The 17,120-nt window shown below is 36.4% G+C and overlaps 1 protein-coding gene across 6 annotated transcripts in view; it reads left to right on the plus strand.

The window, feature by feature from the left end:
* The window catches only part of Jade3 (jade family PHD finger 3), a 140,178-nt gene that overhangs the window by 47,244 nt on the left and 75,814 nt on the right, over positions 1-17,120 (plus strand). For 4 of the 6 annotated variants that reach the window (XM_071606358.1, XM_071606357.1, XM_071606362.1 and 1 more), the window contains 3 exons: positions 12,369-12,452; positions 15,784-15,840; positions 16,588-16,667. In XM_071606358.1, the coding sequence (XP_071462459.1) occupies positions 15,795-15,840; positions 16,588-16,667 (126 nt within the window). In that variant the 5' untranslated portion in view covers positions 12,369-12,452; positions 15,784-15,794. The remainder of the gene's footprint in view (positions 1-12,368; positions 12,453-15,783; positions 15,841-16,587; positions 16,668-17,120) is intronic. The other 2 variants (XM_071606360.1, XM_071606361.1) reach the window with 1 other exon arrangement.

Here is a 17,120-nt window from a genome sequence, read left to right on the forward strand (position 1 = left end):
TTTTGAGGTGTTTCAAGAGAAGGGGAAAATATTGGATATTAGCTAGAGAAAAATTAAGTGGGTAGATGATTTGTGGATAATGATAGAGATTTTAACACAAGAAGTACAAATCTAGTATAAAGGCAGAATGCAGAAGTTAAAAGGCAGTGTTTTTTTTTTTTTTTTTCTGTTCAAAGAAAATCATCCTTTCGTTTAGAGCTGTTGAGACATTGGAATGGATTGGATTACCTTGTTAAATAGTGAGCTCCCTGTCACCAGAATATTCAAGTAAATGTTATATGTCTTCTGGTCAACTGTGTAGAAAGATATTGGCAAATGCCTTCCAGAGTTTTGGCCTGTGTTCAATTCCCAACAATTTTCCCAAAGTTACTTTAAGCATTATAAATGAGTGAGTTATTCTGTGGACCTTCCTTGCCTGGCAGCTTTCCAAAGATTTGTCGAATCACTGGGCCAAGTTAATTTATTTGCCTTTGATCTTGAAGGATGAAATTAAACTTCAGATTCTCAGATAAGAAAATATTGAGACTTGGAGTTTGGAAAAGTTTCATCACATTGAACAATCAACTATCCTCTGGGCTCCCAGGTATTTTTGATGAGGTAGTCACTTTGTATATACAGCAAAAATGATCTTTGTTTCAAATTTTTGAGAATTTTATATATCAAAATTTTGTCCATATTTTTGTAAAACATTATTACTAAGATTAATAAAAGTAGCAATGAAAGAATGAGAGAGCTGCATAAAGAGGAAAAAACTTCATTGTTTTCTTTGTGTTTCATATTCTTTTCTTTAATATTTTTTTGGTTGTAAATGGACACACTATATTTATTTTATTTTTATGTGTTGCTGAGGATCGAACCCAGTGCCTCACACATGCAAGACAAAGTGCTCTACTACTGAGCTACAACCTCAGCCCTGTTTCATATTCTTATTTGGATTTTTTTAAATTTACATAGAATTTTGTTTTTCTGGAGCCCAGAGGAGGTAATTGAGTCCCATCTGTCCTCTCCAGTCTTCATTTTAGATCTTCTGTTGATCTCTTCAGTTAGCATTTAAAACTATTCAGGGGTAACTTTTGCTGTTTTGTCTCAAATGACTCAGGTACTTATCTGTATCCAAATCTGGCTTGTAGGGGTAGTGAAGCATGAACAGCATAAATGACTGAACTCAACTAATTCTCAGAAAGCTACGTTTTAGTCATTACTTTCCAACTTTCTTATACGCCATTTCAATTACAGAAGTAAAAAGTTATACTAACTGATTAGAGTTTTATTTCTTCTAAAGTTATATATTTTGAGTTTGTTAACCTTTTGGGATGCTAATTAGGTAGTAAAATAGCTAAAATCTAGGCAGGGAAACTAGAAAACACAAGTTCTGGAAAAAACATCTCCTCAAACAAAAACCACAAACACCAGATGTGAATATTTATCTTTTGAGGAAAATAGATATATTCTTGTTAACAACTGGTTTGTCTTATTATGGGCCCAAAGATAGGGGTCCATCTCCCAATTACCTCCAGGCCTTTAAGTGTCACCTATTTCTGTAGTAAGTGAAAATCTCCTAAGACCACAAGTTGATTATTTTCCTTTCCCAAAATATTTTATGAATGTGAATAAACTCCGTTTCTTATCATAAATACTTCATTTTTAACAGTTATATTTATTTTTATTTTTTTTAATTTGTGAGATAATAAACTTAGACAAGAATTATAAAAGTAGTAAAGAAGTCAAACCATGTTCAGACAGGATGGAGTAGACACATTTCACTCTACTCCAAGTAAATACAATAATATATGAAGTTCAAAAGTAAATGAATGGAAAAAGATATATTATACAAGATGCACCAATCAAAGGAAAACTAGATGGTTATAGTAATATCAGTTAAATTAGACATCACAGCAAATAAAATTGCCAGAGACAAAACAAAGCACTACATAATGATACTAGGATCAGTCCACCAAGAAGACATAGAAATCTTAAATTTGTTTACACCAAATAACAGAGCTTCAAAGTATGTGAAGCAAAACCCAACAGAACTGAATTGAGAAGTAAACAAATCTGTCATTATAGTTGGTAACTTCAATACTGTACTCTAAGGAATTGATAGGACCAGTAGACAGAAAATTAGCAAGAATATGGAAGACATAACACTACCAACCAGATCTAATTGACATTTATAGCATAGTTCACCAACAACAGCATAATGTACTTACTTTTCAAATGCACATGAAACATTCACCAAGATAAACTATATCCCATGATATAAAAAACCCTCAACAAATATAAAAGAATTAAAATAATACAGAGTATATCCCCTGGCCGTAATGGAATCAAAGTAGAAATTAAAAGCAGAAAGACCAAAAGAAAGTCTCCAAACACTTAGACAATAAACAATATGCTTCTTATTAATCCATGGGTGAAGGAGGAAGTCTCAAGGGAATTTTTTTAAAAATACATTGACCTGAATGTAAATGAAAATGCAACGTATTAAAACTTGTGAGATGTAACTTAAATCAGTGTTGAAAGGGAAATTCATAGTGCTAAATACATACATAAGAAAAAGATGAAATGTCTCAAATGAATAAACTAAGTTCCCACCTCAAGAAATTAGAAAAAGAAATGAAAATAAACCCAGAACAAGAAGGAAGGAAGGAAATAATAAAGAGCAGAAGTCAGTGTAATAGAAAATTGAAAAAACAATGAATCTAGAAGTTGGTTCTTTGAAAAGAGAGATTCTGACTTAATTGGTAATGGGTGCAGTTTGGGATTTGGGTTTTTTTACAAGCTTCCCAGAAGATTCCCATGTGTAGTGGGAATTGAGAACCTCTGTTGAAGAGGCCAAATACATTTTCTCAGGGTTCATCCTGCCATTGGCATTTATCTCCCAGATCTTTTGATTTGTGCCCATTTCGTTTTCTCTCATTATTGTTGCCCTTATAGCCAGTACTGACTTGAATGTTAAGGTAACTTTCATGTTTGACTGCTCCTTTGCCTTAGGCACTCCTCTGACCAGAGATGAGCATTTAGCAGCAACCCTCCTTCACTTCACACCCACACCCATCTTGATTGATTTTGGGATTACCTCTGAAACCCCCCTCTGATTGGTTTGTCACACATCATTGATTACAGTTTTTAGGCTGTGATCACCCAAGCCATAGTGATAATGTGTCTGGTGCACCTGGTCCTATGACCCTGGCTCTCAGGCATTCTCAGTTTTTTCTTTGTCCCCTTTCCGGTGGCTGCCCTCTGTTAGCACAGTATTAATAGTTGGTGTGCGGTGGATTTGAACTTGCTCAGTAAGTTTGAGATTGTTTCTCTGTGTTTGACCTTATATGTGAGACTTACATGCCTGTTATTATTATTAAAACCTGGAATAAAGGTTATTTTTCCTCATATTTGATCATTATGATGATAACTTTAAACCAGATAGATGTTGTTGTGTTTTAGGAGTACCTGTGGGTAAAAATTTCAATGGGGAAACAACTCACAGCAGAAGAAAAGACATAATGGAAATCATTATTTTTAAAAAACTGTTTTGAGTTTCTATCTGGAGAAGGAAGTATATCATAGTAAAAGCAATTCTTGGTTTTTGTGTTTTTTTTGTTTTTTTTTGTTTTCTGTACTGGGGATTGAACCCAGGAGCACTCTACCACTGAGCTCAATCTCTAGCCCTGTTTATTTTATTTTGAGACAGGGTCTCACTAGGTTGCCTAGACTGGCCTTGAGTATGTAATCCTCCTGCTTCAGCCTCCTAAATTGCTGGGATTACAGGCATGCATTACCATTCCCAGATTTGTTGATTTATTCTTAAGAGCTCTTGCTTTCAGATGGTATTTTATCTTAAAGGTATTTATGTTTTGTACATAAACACACACACCTTTTTATTCATTAGATACCAAGATTACTTATTTACCTGGGTAGTTGAAATGTTTGAATATATGTACATAAACTGAAAATAAATGTGCTGCTGATTCTTTTTTACAAAGCTATCATTTTCTCTTAAAATACATAAAGCAGATTTTAAGATCATTAAAATCTGTCAAGATAACATTACAGAATAGGTCACCCAGGATAAACCCTTCCAATGAGGTCTGTATCAAGCCAACAGTGTGATGAGAAATTGGGGTGGGGTGAGGGTATGTTAGGAAAGTAATAATTCAGTTTTATGCTTCCAATTTTCAATATTCTTTCTTTAATTAAAAGAAAGTTTTCATGTAGTTTAAACCAGAGGTTAACAAACTGGTTTGTGAACCAAATCTAGCATATTACTTGTTTGGGACTGGATCATGAGCCATACAGAATGGTTTTTACATTTTCACTGGTTGAAAAATAAAGGAAGAATAATATTTTATAACATGTGAAACTCATATGAAATTCAAATATCAATATAGTAAAGTTTTTTGGGAACAGTGCCATGTTCATTTTTATGTGCTCTCTATGGATGCTTTTATGCTACAGTGGCAGATTTGATTATTTGCAACAGAGGCCATATGGCCCACAAAGCCAAAAATATTTCCTACCTGGTCCTTTGCAGAAATTGTTTGCTGACCCCTGGTTTAGACTTACTTTCCAATCTGCCCTTCCTGTACAAAGTGATTTCTGCTCAGGGGGTTTTAAATTCCCAAGTATTTTGTTAACAATTCTGTGTATTAATGAGGGTAAGTCTGCTTCCTGGTGACAGGGATAATTGTGGTTGACATACAAATACTTGTCTCAGTGATGGAAACCCACCTAGACAGATTTGTATTTTCTCCTTTTCTTCTTATTTTTTTCTTTTATTTTTAAATGCTTTTTGAGGACTTTGGAAAAGAGTTGACCTCCAGACTCCCAACCTGGACACAGGAGACTCATGAGTAATCTGATATCTTAATTTTTTTTAATCTATTAAAAATTAATAAGCTTTAGGAGTCAAGCATGGTGGTACATACCTATAATCCCAGCTAATGGGGAGTGTGAGGCAGGAGAATCACAATTTTGAGACCAACTTTTAAGCAATTGAGCAAGACCTTGCCTTAAATTAAAAAATAAAAAGGGCTGAGGAGGATGTAGCTCAGTGGTGGAGCACCCCTGGGTTAATTCTTCAGTATCAAAAAAAAGCTTTAAAATCCTATAAATTACTGAGATGAAGGTGGTCTTCATTTAGAAAGTACAGAGAAGTTCCCCTTATAAAGGCAAAGATTTGCTCGGGTGAGTATAAGCAATAAAATATTTAGAATATGTTCATTTTCTTCTGATTATTTTTTGTTTATTGTCTCTAGATAGATGTATATGGCTTTAATCTCTTAGACAATGACATGTGGTAGAAATGAACAATATGCAATGTAAACAGACTTTAAGGGAAGAGTTTTATTTCTATAACAGTAAGCAGTGATAAATTGGAATTGTTTTATAGAGAAGGATGAATGTGGAGTTAAAGCACATTCAGATGATCTGACATTAGTATTGTTTACCTTAACGAAGAGTTAATCAGTTCAAGAGACACATTTTTATGGCATTCAGGACTTCTGTTTAAGTAATTATTTGGAATGTTCTTTGCCCACATGGGCAGGAATTGACCCTTAAGGATATAAGAAATGTGCTGATCTGGCCTGACCAGTGGCCTAACTCAAATATCTGTCTCTGATAATGGCTCCAAAGGATATTTTCCTGAAAGCCTAAGGGAGTTGGACTTTCAGATGCTTCTTTACTTAAGGATTATTTCCAAATACCATCATGGAATTATTCTCCTTGATTTTATCTCAGCCCTTCTTGAACCTGTTTACATTTTCATTCTGTTCCACTTCTTGAGCTGATAAGTTCTCTAAGTTCCCTAAGCATTGCTGAAAGTCATGTTTTCCTTTTGATAAAATAGTCTTTAGGTTTCAGGCAGTACCCCCTTTGTTACTTAATTCTCTGATTGGGTGCATAAGTACAAGTCGATCATTTCTACACTGTTCTTGATGCTTATCCATTTCAGTTTCATCCCTTTGGAGCAAGATTTCTCAACCTTGGCACTATTGACATTGGGCCAGATAAGTCTGGTGTTGTCAAGGACTGTCCTGTGTCTTGTAGGGTATTTAGCAGTATCCTGCCTGACCTTTACTCCCTAGATGCAGTCAACACCAGTTATTGTGACAACCAATAAATGTCTCCATATGTGAGGGCAAAATTGCCATCAGTTGAGATCCACTGCTTAGATTTTTGGCTTTTCTCCATCCATGGTGGTGTATACCTGTAATCCCATGAACTCAGGAGGCTAAGGCAGAAGGATCTCAAGTTTGAGACCAGCCTAGGCAACTTAGGACTGGGGATGTAGCTTATAGATCAAACACCCTTGGGCTAAATCCCTAGCACTCCCTCCAAAGATATTTGGCTTTTCCAAACTGCAAAGTTTGTGCTTTGGGGGCTATCTTTGTGATATGGAAACTTCTCTATCCAACTAATTGTATTGTGCTCTTGGGAATTTTTTCCAGCTCTGGTTAATGGCCATCTTGAATGACAGATGCTTTTATAATTTCCATGTTTCAGGTTAGATGCATCATTTGGACATGGCACAGGAACAGAAACCTTGAAATCTTAAAGGTGTTTTTCCAGTTATAAATGCCCTATGAGTGCATTGTAAAATATGGAAAAATTGGAAAGAATGCTTTTATCACCCCCAAATTTATCACTTTAATGCAACAATATTACTCAGTGGGTTTAGAGCCTTGGTTTATTTTCTATGTAATTATTTTATAAAAGATATATATATAGATATAGATATAGATATAGATATATAAAATGTATTTTGTAGATATGACTTCTCTATTAAACCAGTTTTATGCTATTTTTCCATTTGACATATTAGCATAAAATTTCCTCATATGTGCCAGGTGTGGTGGTGCACATCTGTAATCGTAATGACTTGGGAAGGGCGAGTCAGGAGGCTTGCAAGTTCCAGGCCAGCCTCAGCAATTTAGCAAGGCCCTAAGTAACTTAGTGAGATCCTGTCTCAAAATTTTAAAACAGGGCTGGGGATGCTGGAGATGTAGCTTAGAGATAAAGCACCCCTGGGTTCAATCCCCAATACAAAAAAAAAATATTCCTTATATACAGTCTTTAAATGACTGATGAAATACTATAATATTAATGTACTTTAGTTATTCCTCTTGTGTATTAGCTAGTTTTCTTATTTTTATTATGGAATTGTGACAGACATTTTTATTCATAAATCATTTTCTTTGCTTTGGATTACTTTTTCAAATAGGAATGTTAGAAGTAAAATTACTGGATCAAAGGGTGTGAATGTGTTTAAAGTAGAGCCTTAGAATATTTTTTAAGCTGCTTCGTGGACCCACAGAGGACAGTGAATAGGGACTTCTTGCACTGACCATACATTTCATAAGTTTGTTTCCTGGGTGTCTCATAGAGAATGAAGGAGCAGTATCTGCTGTCATCCCTCCAGCCTGCCTTGGGCTTCAGGGTCAATCTGAAATACTCATTGCCATTTTACTTGCCAGCTCTGCCTTCTGCTCCAAGCATGTGGCTTTAAGGTTTCTAAGCCCCAGTTTCTTCATCTGTAAAATGACTACTGCTGATACGTATAGGATTGCTATTTATAATTAGAAACAATGAATAAAGATAGATCTAAATATTTACTATCATGGAATCATTCTGCTGATATTTACTACTCTGTCATTTTTCCTACAGTAATTAAAACAGTAGGGCTGGGGCTGTAGCTCAGTGGCAGAACACTTGCCTAGCATGTGTGAGGCACTGGGTTCGATACTCAGCACCACATTAAAAAAAAAAAAAACGAATAAAGGCATGCTATCCATCTACAACTGTTAAAAAAAACAGTAGTGGTGTCATGGAAATGGACAGACAGATGAGTGGACTTTAATAGCTTAAACCTATAAGTGATCTTGCTTTGTTTTCTTTCCTGGAAATCATTGACAGATCAGTTTCTTATTTCCCAAGGCTGGTGTTACTAGTATTAGATAATCTCTTTCCCAGGTTCTTTACTGAGAACACAAAATTTTTGGTTGTCATCTAAATTTTTTAAATGGTTGTTTCTGTAATAGTTTAAAGAATATCAAGTTTTGCAGATTCTTAAAAATCTCCCTATGTAAAGAATAGTTTGGTAACTCTTTTACTTGAAGAATAGAGTATTATAGAAAATGGAGAAATAATTTTATCTGAAGCTCATAAAGTCAGAACTTCATATGAAAGGAGTATCTATCTTATAAAAAGTCTTAGAGTATCTATCTCATAAGAAGTCTTAGGTCTCCTGAAACTCTCAGGGAGATGAAAGAGAATCCCTGCTCACTTGGCTTTCTCCATTGAGTTTTAGAGAATGATATATCTCTCCTATGGCATTTGTTGCCCTCAGTTCCATCATGAGTCATCCATTTGGAGGCTGCATTCACAAGACAAAATTTTTCTATTGCTGTATAGAGAAGGACACCTAGAATGAAATCATATAATCTTTTTTGATCATAACCTTTCTACTGTTGTAGTTCTGACTCCAGCTCCCTGAACTTTCCCAGGAATGGTCCCCCTGGTGGTCCCTCCTGCTGTGATTACAGTCTAGGGTGAAGGTTAGCTGGTCAGATAAAACCAAGGCCTGGAAGGAGGCTCAGTTTGGGAGAATGGCAAGGGCTGCTGACCAGGAGGGACTGAGACCCAGAAACATTTAAGTCAAGGGTCACAAACTCAGACGTGTAAATTAAATGAGTGAAGCTGTCTGGCATTGCTGTTGTTCTTCCTCCTCTTTCTCTTCCTCCAGCTGAATGAAGCTGGCCTGCTGGGTTTGCTGTTACTGTTGCTCCTCTTTCTCCCCCTCCTCCTCTTCTTCCTTTTCTCCTTCCCCTCCTCTTCCTCCTCCTCTTCCTCCTTTCTTCTCTTCCTTCCTCCTCCTCCTTTATTTTTTCTTTGGTAATACTGGGGATTAAACCTAGGGGGCACCCTACCACTGAGCTACATCATCCCTTGCCCTTTAATTTTTTATTTTGAGACAGGGTCTCACTAAGTTGCCAAGGCTATCCTTGACTCTGTGATCCTCCTGCCTTAGTCTCCCAAGTCACTGGGATTATAGGTGTGCACCACTGCACCTAGCCTATTGCTGTTCTCTTTGATGCTACTTAAACAGTTCTCATTGGTAAAATGTTAAATAATTTTAAAGGATTTTTTTTAGCCTTATTAGGTACAGTTTAAATGCCACAAAATTCATCCATTTAAAGTGTGAAATTCTGTGGAATTTAATACATTTACAAAAGTGTACAACCATCACCATCATACAAATTTAGAGTATTCCCATTGCCCCCAAAAGAGCATGTTACTCATTTGCTTTTAGTCCCAGTTCTCACCCCCAATCCTAGGCAGCCACACATCTATTTCTTATCTCTATAGATTTGCCTATTCTAGATATTTCATATAAATGGAATCATACAATAAGTGGTCTTCTTTGTATGACTTCTTTCACTGAGTATGTAATGTTTTTGCTAAGTGTTTTTAACCTGTTTTGTATTTGTTTTACATGTTATAATATGTATGTATCAATACTTTGTCCCTTTTAAAAATATTTTTAGTTATAGTTGGATACAATACCTTTATTTTTATGTGGTGTTGAGGATCGAACCCAGCACCCCACATGAGCTAGGTAAGCGCTCTACCTCTGAGCCACAAACCCAGCCCCTACTTTGTCCCTTTTTATTACTGAGTAGTATTCTATAGTGTGAATGTTCCACATATTGTTGAACCATTCGTCTGTTAAAAGACATGTCAATTGCTTCCAGTTGGGGCTATTATGAATAAAGCTACTATAAATACTTGTGTGAACATAAATTTTCATTTCTGTGATAAATGCCTAGGAGTGCAGTTGCTGGGTTGTATGGCCATTGCATTTTTAATTTTTTAAGATATGACCAAATTGTTTTCTAGAACAGTTGTACCATTTTACATTTCCACTAGCAATGTGTGAATGATATATCCATATTTTCTCTAGTACATTTTCATTTTTTTACTTTAGCCATTCTAATAAATGTGTAGCGATAGCTTGTTATGGTTTAAATTTGTATTTACCTAATGTGCAATGATGTTGAACATCATTTTATGTGCTTATTTGCATGTCCTTTTTGGTTAAATGTCTGTTCATTTTAATTGGGCCATTTGTTTCCTTGCTGTTAAGTTTTATGCATTAAGTATTTCTAATATAAGTTTATTGTCAGATATGTTTTGTAATAAATATGACATATGTATAATATGTATGACTGTTATGTTCCATTTTGTAGCTTGTTTTGTATCTTTTTTTTAAAGATGGTTTTTCACTGTGTTGCCCAAGCTGGTCTCACTCTCATGGATTCAAGTGATCATCCCACCTCAGCCTCCCAAGTAGCTGGGACCACAGGTGCACACCACCACACTCAGCTATTTTGTGCATCTTCTTCACAGGGTCTCTTTTAGAGCAAAAGTTTTTCAATTTAATAAAGGCAAATTTTCTTTGACAAATCATGTTTTGGATATCAAATATAAGAATCCTTTGCTTGGCTCTAGATCTTGAAGACTTTCTCTTCACCTAGAGAAGGGTCAGAGAATGAGATATGATGACATATCAGAGATGCAATGTTTCTGGTTTTGAATATGGAGAAAGATAGCCAGGATCCAAGGAGTCTTCTAGAAAGAATTGCAGCTCTGCTGACATCTTAATTTTAGCCCAGTGAGATCTGTGTCAAGCTTCTGACCCAATAACCTGTAAGATAATAAATTTGTGTTATTTTGATACACTAAGTTTGTGGTAATTTGATACTGCAATGTTAGAAAATGAATAAATAAATATTTTATATTTTATTTATTTTGTGGTGCTGGGGATCAAATCCAGGGCCTTACCCATGCTAGGCAAGTGTTTTCCCACTGAGCTACACCCTAGCCCAGATAAATAGATTGTTTTTTGGTTGGCACTGGGGACTCAAATCCATGGCCTCTCACATACTGGGCAAGCATTGTACCATTAAGCTATATACCCAGCCCTTTTTTTTTTTTTTTTTTTTTTTTTTTTGAGACAGGGTCTCTTTAAGTTGCCCAGGCAGGCCTTGGTCTTTTGATCCTCCTGCCTCCATCTCCTGAGTAGGGGTTATAAGCATTCAGTAAGTACCATGGTTGGCTTAAATAGATATTTTTTAAATATTTTTTAGTTGTAGGTGGACATAATACCTTTTTATTTTATTTATGTGGTGCTGAGGTTCGAACCCAGGGCCTTACACATGCGAGATGAGTGCTCTACTGCTGAGCCACAGCTACAGCCCTTTAAATAGATATTTTTGAAAAGCTCCCTTTAGTGGGTCTTGGTGGCACACACCTATAATCACAGAGACTTGGGAGGCTGGGGTAAAGTATCACAAGTTCGAGGCCAGCCTCTGCTATATAGCAAAAATTCTGCCTCAGAGTAAAAACTAAAAAGGACTGAGGGTGTACCTTAGTGGTAGAGTACACCTGGGTTCAATCTCCAGTACTGAAAGAAAAAGAAAAAGCAAAGCTCCTTGTTCCCACATTTTTATTGGCACATTATAATTTTACATAATAGTGGGATTTGTTGTTAAATATTCATGCATGCACACAATATAACAATATATTTTGGCCAATATCAATTCCCAACACTCCCCCCATTTTTCCCATCCTCCCACCTCCTGGTAAGAAAAACACCTTTTAATAATACTTAGGATTTTAAATCTTTGGACAAGATATTTATCTGGAAAGTTTGCATATGTAGATCATCCCTTATAATATTAGGCAAATGAAGTGCTACTGTAAGTAGATTTATACATTCAGTAGGAAATAGAAAATATATTACTTTTATTTCTGTTTAAATTTCTGTATTGATTGTGACTTTAAAAATTTTTTTTTTGTTACCAGAGATTGAACCCAGGAGCACTTAACCACTGAGCCACATTCCCACCCTTTTTAAAAGAATTTTTATTTTAAGACAGGGTCTCACTAAGTTCCTTAGGACTTTACCCTCCTAAGCTGCTGGGATTGCAGATGTGTGCCACCATACCCAACTCATTGTGACTTTAAATTGTACATCACTAGCCCAGCATGGTGGCAAGAATGTGTAATCCCAGCTACTTGGGAGGCTGAGACAGAAGGATAGCAAGTTGGAAGCCAGCATTGGCAATTTAGTGAGGCCTGTATCAAGATAAAAATTTTTTAAAAAGGGTTGGGAATATAGCTCAGTGGTAGAGTACTCCTGGGCTCAATCCTCAGTACCTCAAAAAATAAAAATAAATAAATTATACATTACTTTTTGATAAGAATTATTTTGTTGTTGTAATAGCATTTATTGAGATATAAGTCTTATACTACACAGTTCACTGACTTATAAGTATACAACTCAGTGATTTTTAATATATTCACAGAAACGTGCAACCATCATCACAGAGCCTTCTGGCTTCCGTCATTTCTGATGAGAAGTCCGCTGTTAATCTTATTGGGGTTCTTTTGTAAGTGGAAAATTTTTTTTCCCTTTCTTGCTTTCCAATATTTTTTCCTTGTGTTTGGCTTTCAACAAATTTTACTGTGGTATTTGTAAATCTCTGCATTTATTCTACTTGGAGTTTGTCCAGTGCCCTATGTATGTAAATTAATATTTTTCATTGAGAAGGGTTTTTTAAATATTTTTAGTTGATTATACATATACAGTGCCTTTCCTTTGTTTATATGATGCCGAGGATCAAACCCTCACACGTGCTAGGCAAGTGCTCTGCCACTGAGCTACAACTCCAGCCCTGAGAAATTTTTCAAATGTATTTTTTCTGCTCCTTTTTTCCTCTCCTTCTGGTACTTATCTTATATATACAATATGTTTAATGGTGTCCCACATTTCTCTGAGGCTCTGTTAATTTTTCTCCACCTCTTTTTCTCTCTAAAATTCACACAATCTCTATTGATAAACTATTTCAAGTTCACCAATTCTTTTTTCTTTCAGTTTAAGACTACTTTTGAAGCCCTTTAGTGGATTTTCACTAATTGTAGTTCTCAACACTAAAATTTCTGTTGGATTCTTTTTTATAATTCTTGATATTCTCTGTTTGACCAAAGCATTAACATTGTGCTTTCCTTTACTTATTTGGTGGAGGTGGGGTGTTGCTTTTCTGCAATATTGAGGATTGAACCCAAGGCCTTGTGCATGCTAGGCAAACACTGAAGTGCATCCCCAGCCCTGTTTACTTTGAGACAGTTTCTTGCTAAGTTCCAGACTGGCCTCAAATTTTCAATTCTCCTACCTCAGATTCCTGAGTAGCTTGGATTTCAGGCATGGTTTTCTTTAGTTCTTTGAGTATATTTACATGATTAATTTGAACTCTGAAGTCTGTGCTTATTAATTCCAACATATGGTTGCTTTCACAGGCAGTTTCTGTTGCTTGTTTGTTTTTTTTGTTTTGTTTTGTATTTTGCTAGTGTTTGGGTCATACTCTTATGCTTCTTAAAATGTTTTACCATTTTTTTTGTTGGAAACTGAATGTTTTAGATAATATAGTAACTCTTGGCACTGACCCCCACACACGGTTCTTTATTGTTATTTGCTTATTTCCTTCTGTAGTGATTGGCTAAATTCTTGTATTGAAATCTATTTATTCAACTCCCACCCCTGGCCTGCAGTGTGAAGCCTCTGTTGTTTCTCAAGGGCACAAACTCCATATGTTCACAGTCACCTGGGGTGACAGTGGTTTTTAACAGGGCTCCTTTTAGTTGTCTTTCTGACCATACCCAGCTTTTAAATTCCACTAATTGCTCCTATTGTTCTATTGTTTTTAATAATGTCCTGGGGTATAAATTGCCACATGAATTTATCCAATCAAATTAGGCCTCCTTTAAAGGGATAATTGCAAAGACCAGTGTTTGAGTTTTTTTCTGAAGCTAGGGCCTAGTTCAGTGGTCTAGTGCTTGTCTAGCATGTATAAAGCTCAAGGGGTACAATCCCAGCACCACGAAGAGAGAGAGGGATGTTTCTTCTGATTTTCTGTGGCTTCTCCCTGCTATCTCTGCTTGGTTATCTGTTGTATAGTAGTCAGCTGCAGATGAAGTCAGTTCCATTGATGATAGAATTGTAGCCCTCTCTGTATGACCTGCCTCTCCCTAGGAAGTATCTCTGAGCTTAGATAACATGGAATGGGGACAACATTGTGCCTTCCCTCTGAGGCGCATGGCAACCTCAGGTCTCCTAGGTTTGCCTTTCCTAGTGCAGAACCCCAACCCCACAAGCTAGGGCCAGAGTAATAAAGGCCTCAGCATTCTGGGTGGCACCACACTAAAAATAGCCTCCATCTCATGAGTGGGAACTATGTGGAAGAAAAAGCCCTTACCTCTCAGCCACACTTACCTGGAACTTAGCTTCAGCAGCATCTAGCTAAAAACAGAATAAGAAGTGCTGACATCTGGTTCTCCCAGCAAGTAAGGCTGCCAGCTGGGAGCTAAGGGAGAGTGAGCCCTATGTAGCTGCACCAATCTCACAAAACCTGTGCTGGGAAGAGAGACCCAGGGAATGGGTCTAGGTCCATATACCACAGATTCCCATTTTATTTACAGAGTTTTAGTAGATCTTCTTGAATAAATGCTTCTTCATTTGCTGTATGTGTTTAGGATCACTTCTAGAGACTAAATGATTGGTTTGGGGGGGGGTTGTTATTTAATTGAAAGAATTTTCACCAGTTTCACTGCAGTGTGAGTCTACAGAGCTCCTTACACTGTCATGCCAGAAGTAGAACTCTAAGCCGTTTAACATACTGTCTTGTTGATGTATTCATAATTGCTCAAAGTGGTCATGTACTGGTATTACTACCTCCTCCATAGTGTATATGAGTGACTCTAAGGTACTATCCCTGATCATTATTCCCTGTAGAACTGGGATAGCCCTTAGTAACATTTTGTAGCACTGTCACTGTCTTTTTTAGTTTATATTGTATTTTCAACATTTTGTGAGTTGAAGTGTCAGTATCTTCTTTTTTCATATACTGCAGTGCCATTGTTTTCCCAGAAGGGTGAAATCTCCTTTATCTGTTACTGGCCACATTCTGGGAAGGACACTTGAACCACTAGAAGTTTTAGTCCAAAATATTCATTCTTCACAATATAGGAATTTTCTTTTTTAATATTTATTTTTTTAGTTTTAGGTGGACACAATATCTTTACTTTATTTTTATGTGGTGCTGAGAATCGAACCCAGTGCCTCATGCATGCTAGGCGAGCGCGCTACCACTTGAGCCACGTCCCCAGCCCCAGTATAGGAATTTTCTATAACATTCTTTACAATGTATGTATAGTTATAATTTTAGATTAGGCTACTTGTTTGGGAGATGAGGACAGAGAAAGGAAAAAAGTATAGGCAGAAAAAAAGAATGGTCATGCTTATTCATTCTTCAGCCAGCCATGTCTCATGCCTTTCAGCCTCAACCCTTGACAGTTCTGCTTTTATGTTTCCCTTCCTGCTCTTCCCTCCTTGGGATCTCTGTCTGAAGACAACCTCAGCTGCCCTTCTTTGTTTTGGTGACAATGGACACATCTGAGGCTCTAGCCAGCACTATACTACTCATCCTCTGTGGCTTGGGCTTCCTCCTAAGGCTAATGTGTGGCCTCACCTAGTCGTCCACACACTTTGTATTATAGGATTTGGTAGTATTTTTTCCCATTACTCTAGGCCATTTGAGAATATTCTTAATAGAAATCATTTACTTGGTGTGATTTTCCTGCTGCTACTTCTGGAATCTGTGGGATAGTGTTGACTGACCTCCCGTGTATATTGACTGCTTCATTCAGTATTGTTCTCTTTCCCAGGATGCTTCAGGATGAAACGCCATAAGACTCTCACCAGCAGTGACAGTTCAGACGAGTGTGAGTAGAACTGGCTGGCAACTAGTAACCATAATATCTATGCCCCTTGAGGATTTCTTCTTTGATTTGAGAATAAGCCATTTCATGTATCTTCTCATAGTTAAAAAAATAATATTTCTGGGAAGAAAAGTTCAGAGTCCCTTTTTCCTACTCATTTAAATTTCATTATAGATAGATAAATTAGGTGGAAGAGTCAGTTTTATATGGCATATAACATTGTTTTTTGCTTTTATTTTTCCTAAAAAGCAAAAGCCAAATCTAATAATGCTTTAACAGAGTTTCTTTAGAAAAGAAAGTAAGTACAGGAGCATAAATTGTAAGCTCTGATTCTAATTGTAGCTAGGGTACTAAATGTTTGATTGTAGGTCATTGTTTATAAAGGCCCTAATACCAGCCTTTGGGGAAGTGCTTAAGGATACACAGAATATGTGCTCCATATTTTTAGTTTTTCCAGATACATTTTCTCTAGGCAATTCCAAAATACAATGAGGTGTAATTACACCAAATTGAATCTTTCCAGCCTTGGCATTTTTGAAGTTTTTGCACTTGAGAAGGTCACCTATAAATGTTATTAAACTCCATTGTGAGACTCTCTTGGGTACAGTTATTTTATGTAGTAGTAAGAGATCTCTGTGGTCTTGTCTATCATATATTTCATAATTCTCTTGGATGGCATTTAGTTTTATGTCATTTAGTTACATTAGTGGGTAGTACATCTTAGTATTTTTTTCTAATTATCTTTTACAGGTCCTTCTACTTCCTTTACTCCTGGCCCAATGTATAGGAGCAAGTCAAAAAATCCAAAAGAACACAAGAAACCTGCTGAGGTGAGATAATATATTTAATTTTTAGACTTAAAAAAAACAGATAGCTACATCCTGCCTCATACAATATCCAGATTCTGAAGATGTGCAAAGTAAAGCATATGCCAGCAGATAAAGCTGTTTTCCAATGAGTTTGTTTATTTTCCAGAAAGATTCCATTTCCTTTCCTCTCTGAGAGAAAAATAATCTTTATACTGCTTTCATTTTTTTAAAGAGAGAGAGAGAGAATTTTTTAATATTTATTTTTCAGTTTTTGGTGGACACAACATCTTTATTTTTTATTTTGTGTGGTGCTGAGGATCGAACCCAGCGCCCTGCGCATGGCCCCACGCATGCCAGGCAAGCGTGTTACCGCTTGAACCACATCCCCAGCCCCCTGCTTTCATTTTTGGTAATGACAAGTGCCTGTCTTTAGAATATTCCTCTTCTTGTCAGAAAGTCAAAGAGACCCAGAGA

The sequence above is a fragment of the Marmota flaviventris genome, chromosome X (genome assembly GCF_047511675.1).
Source record: "Marmota flaviventris isolate mMarFla1 chromosome X, mMarFla1.hap1, whole genome shotgun sequence".
Lineage (NCBI taxonomy): Eukaryota > Metazoa > Chordata > Mammalia > Rodentia > Sciuridae > Marmota > Marmota flaviventris.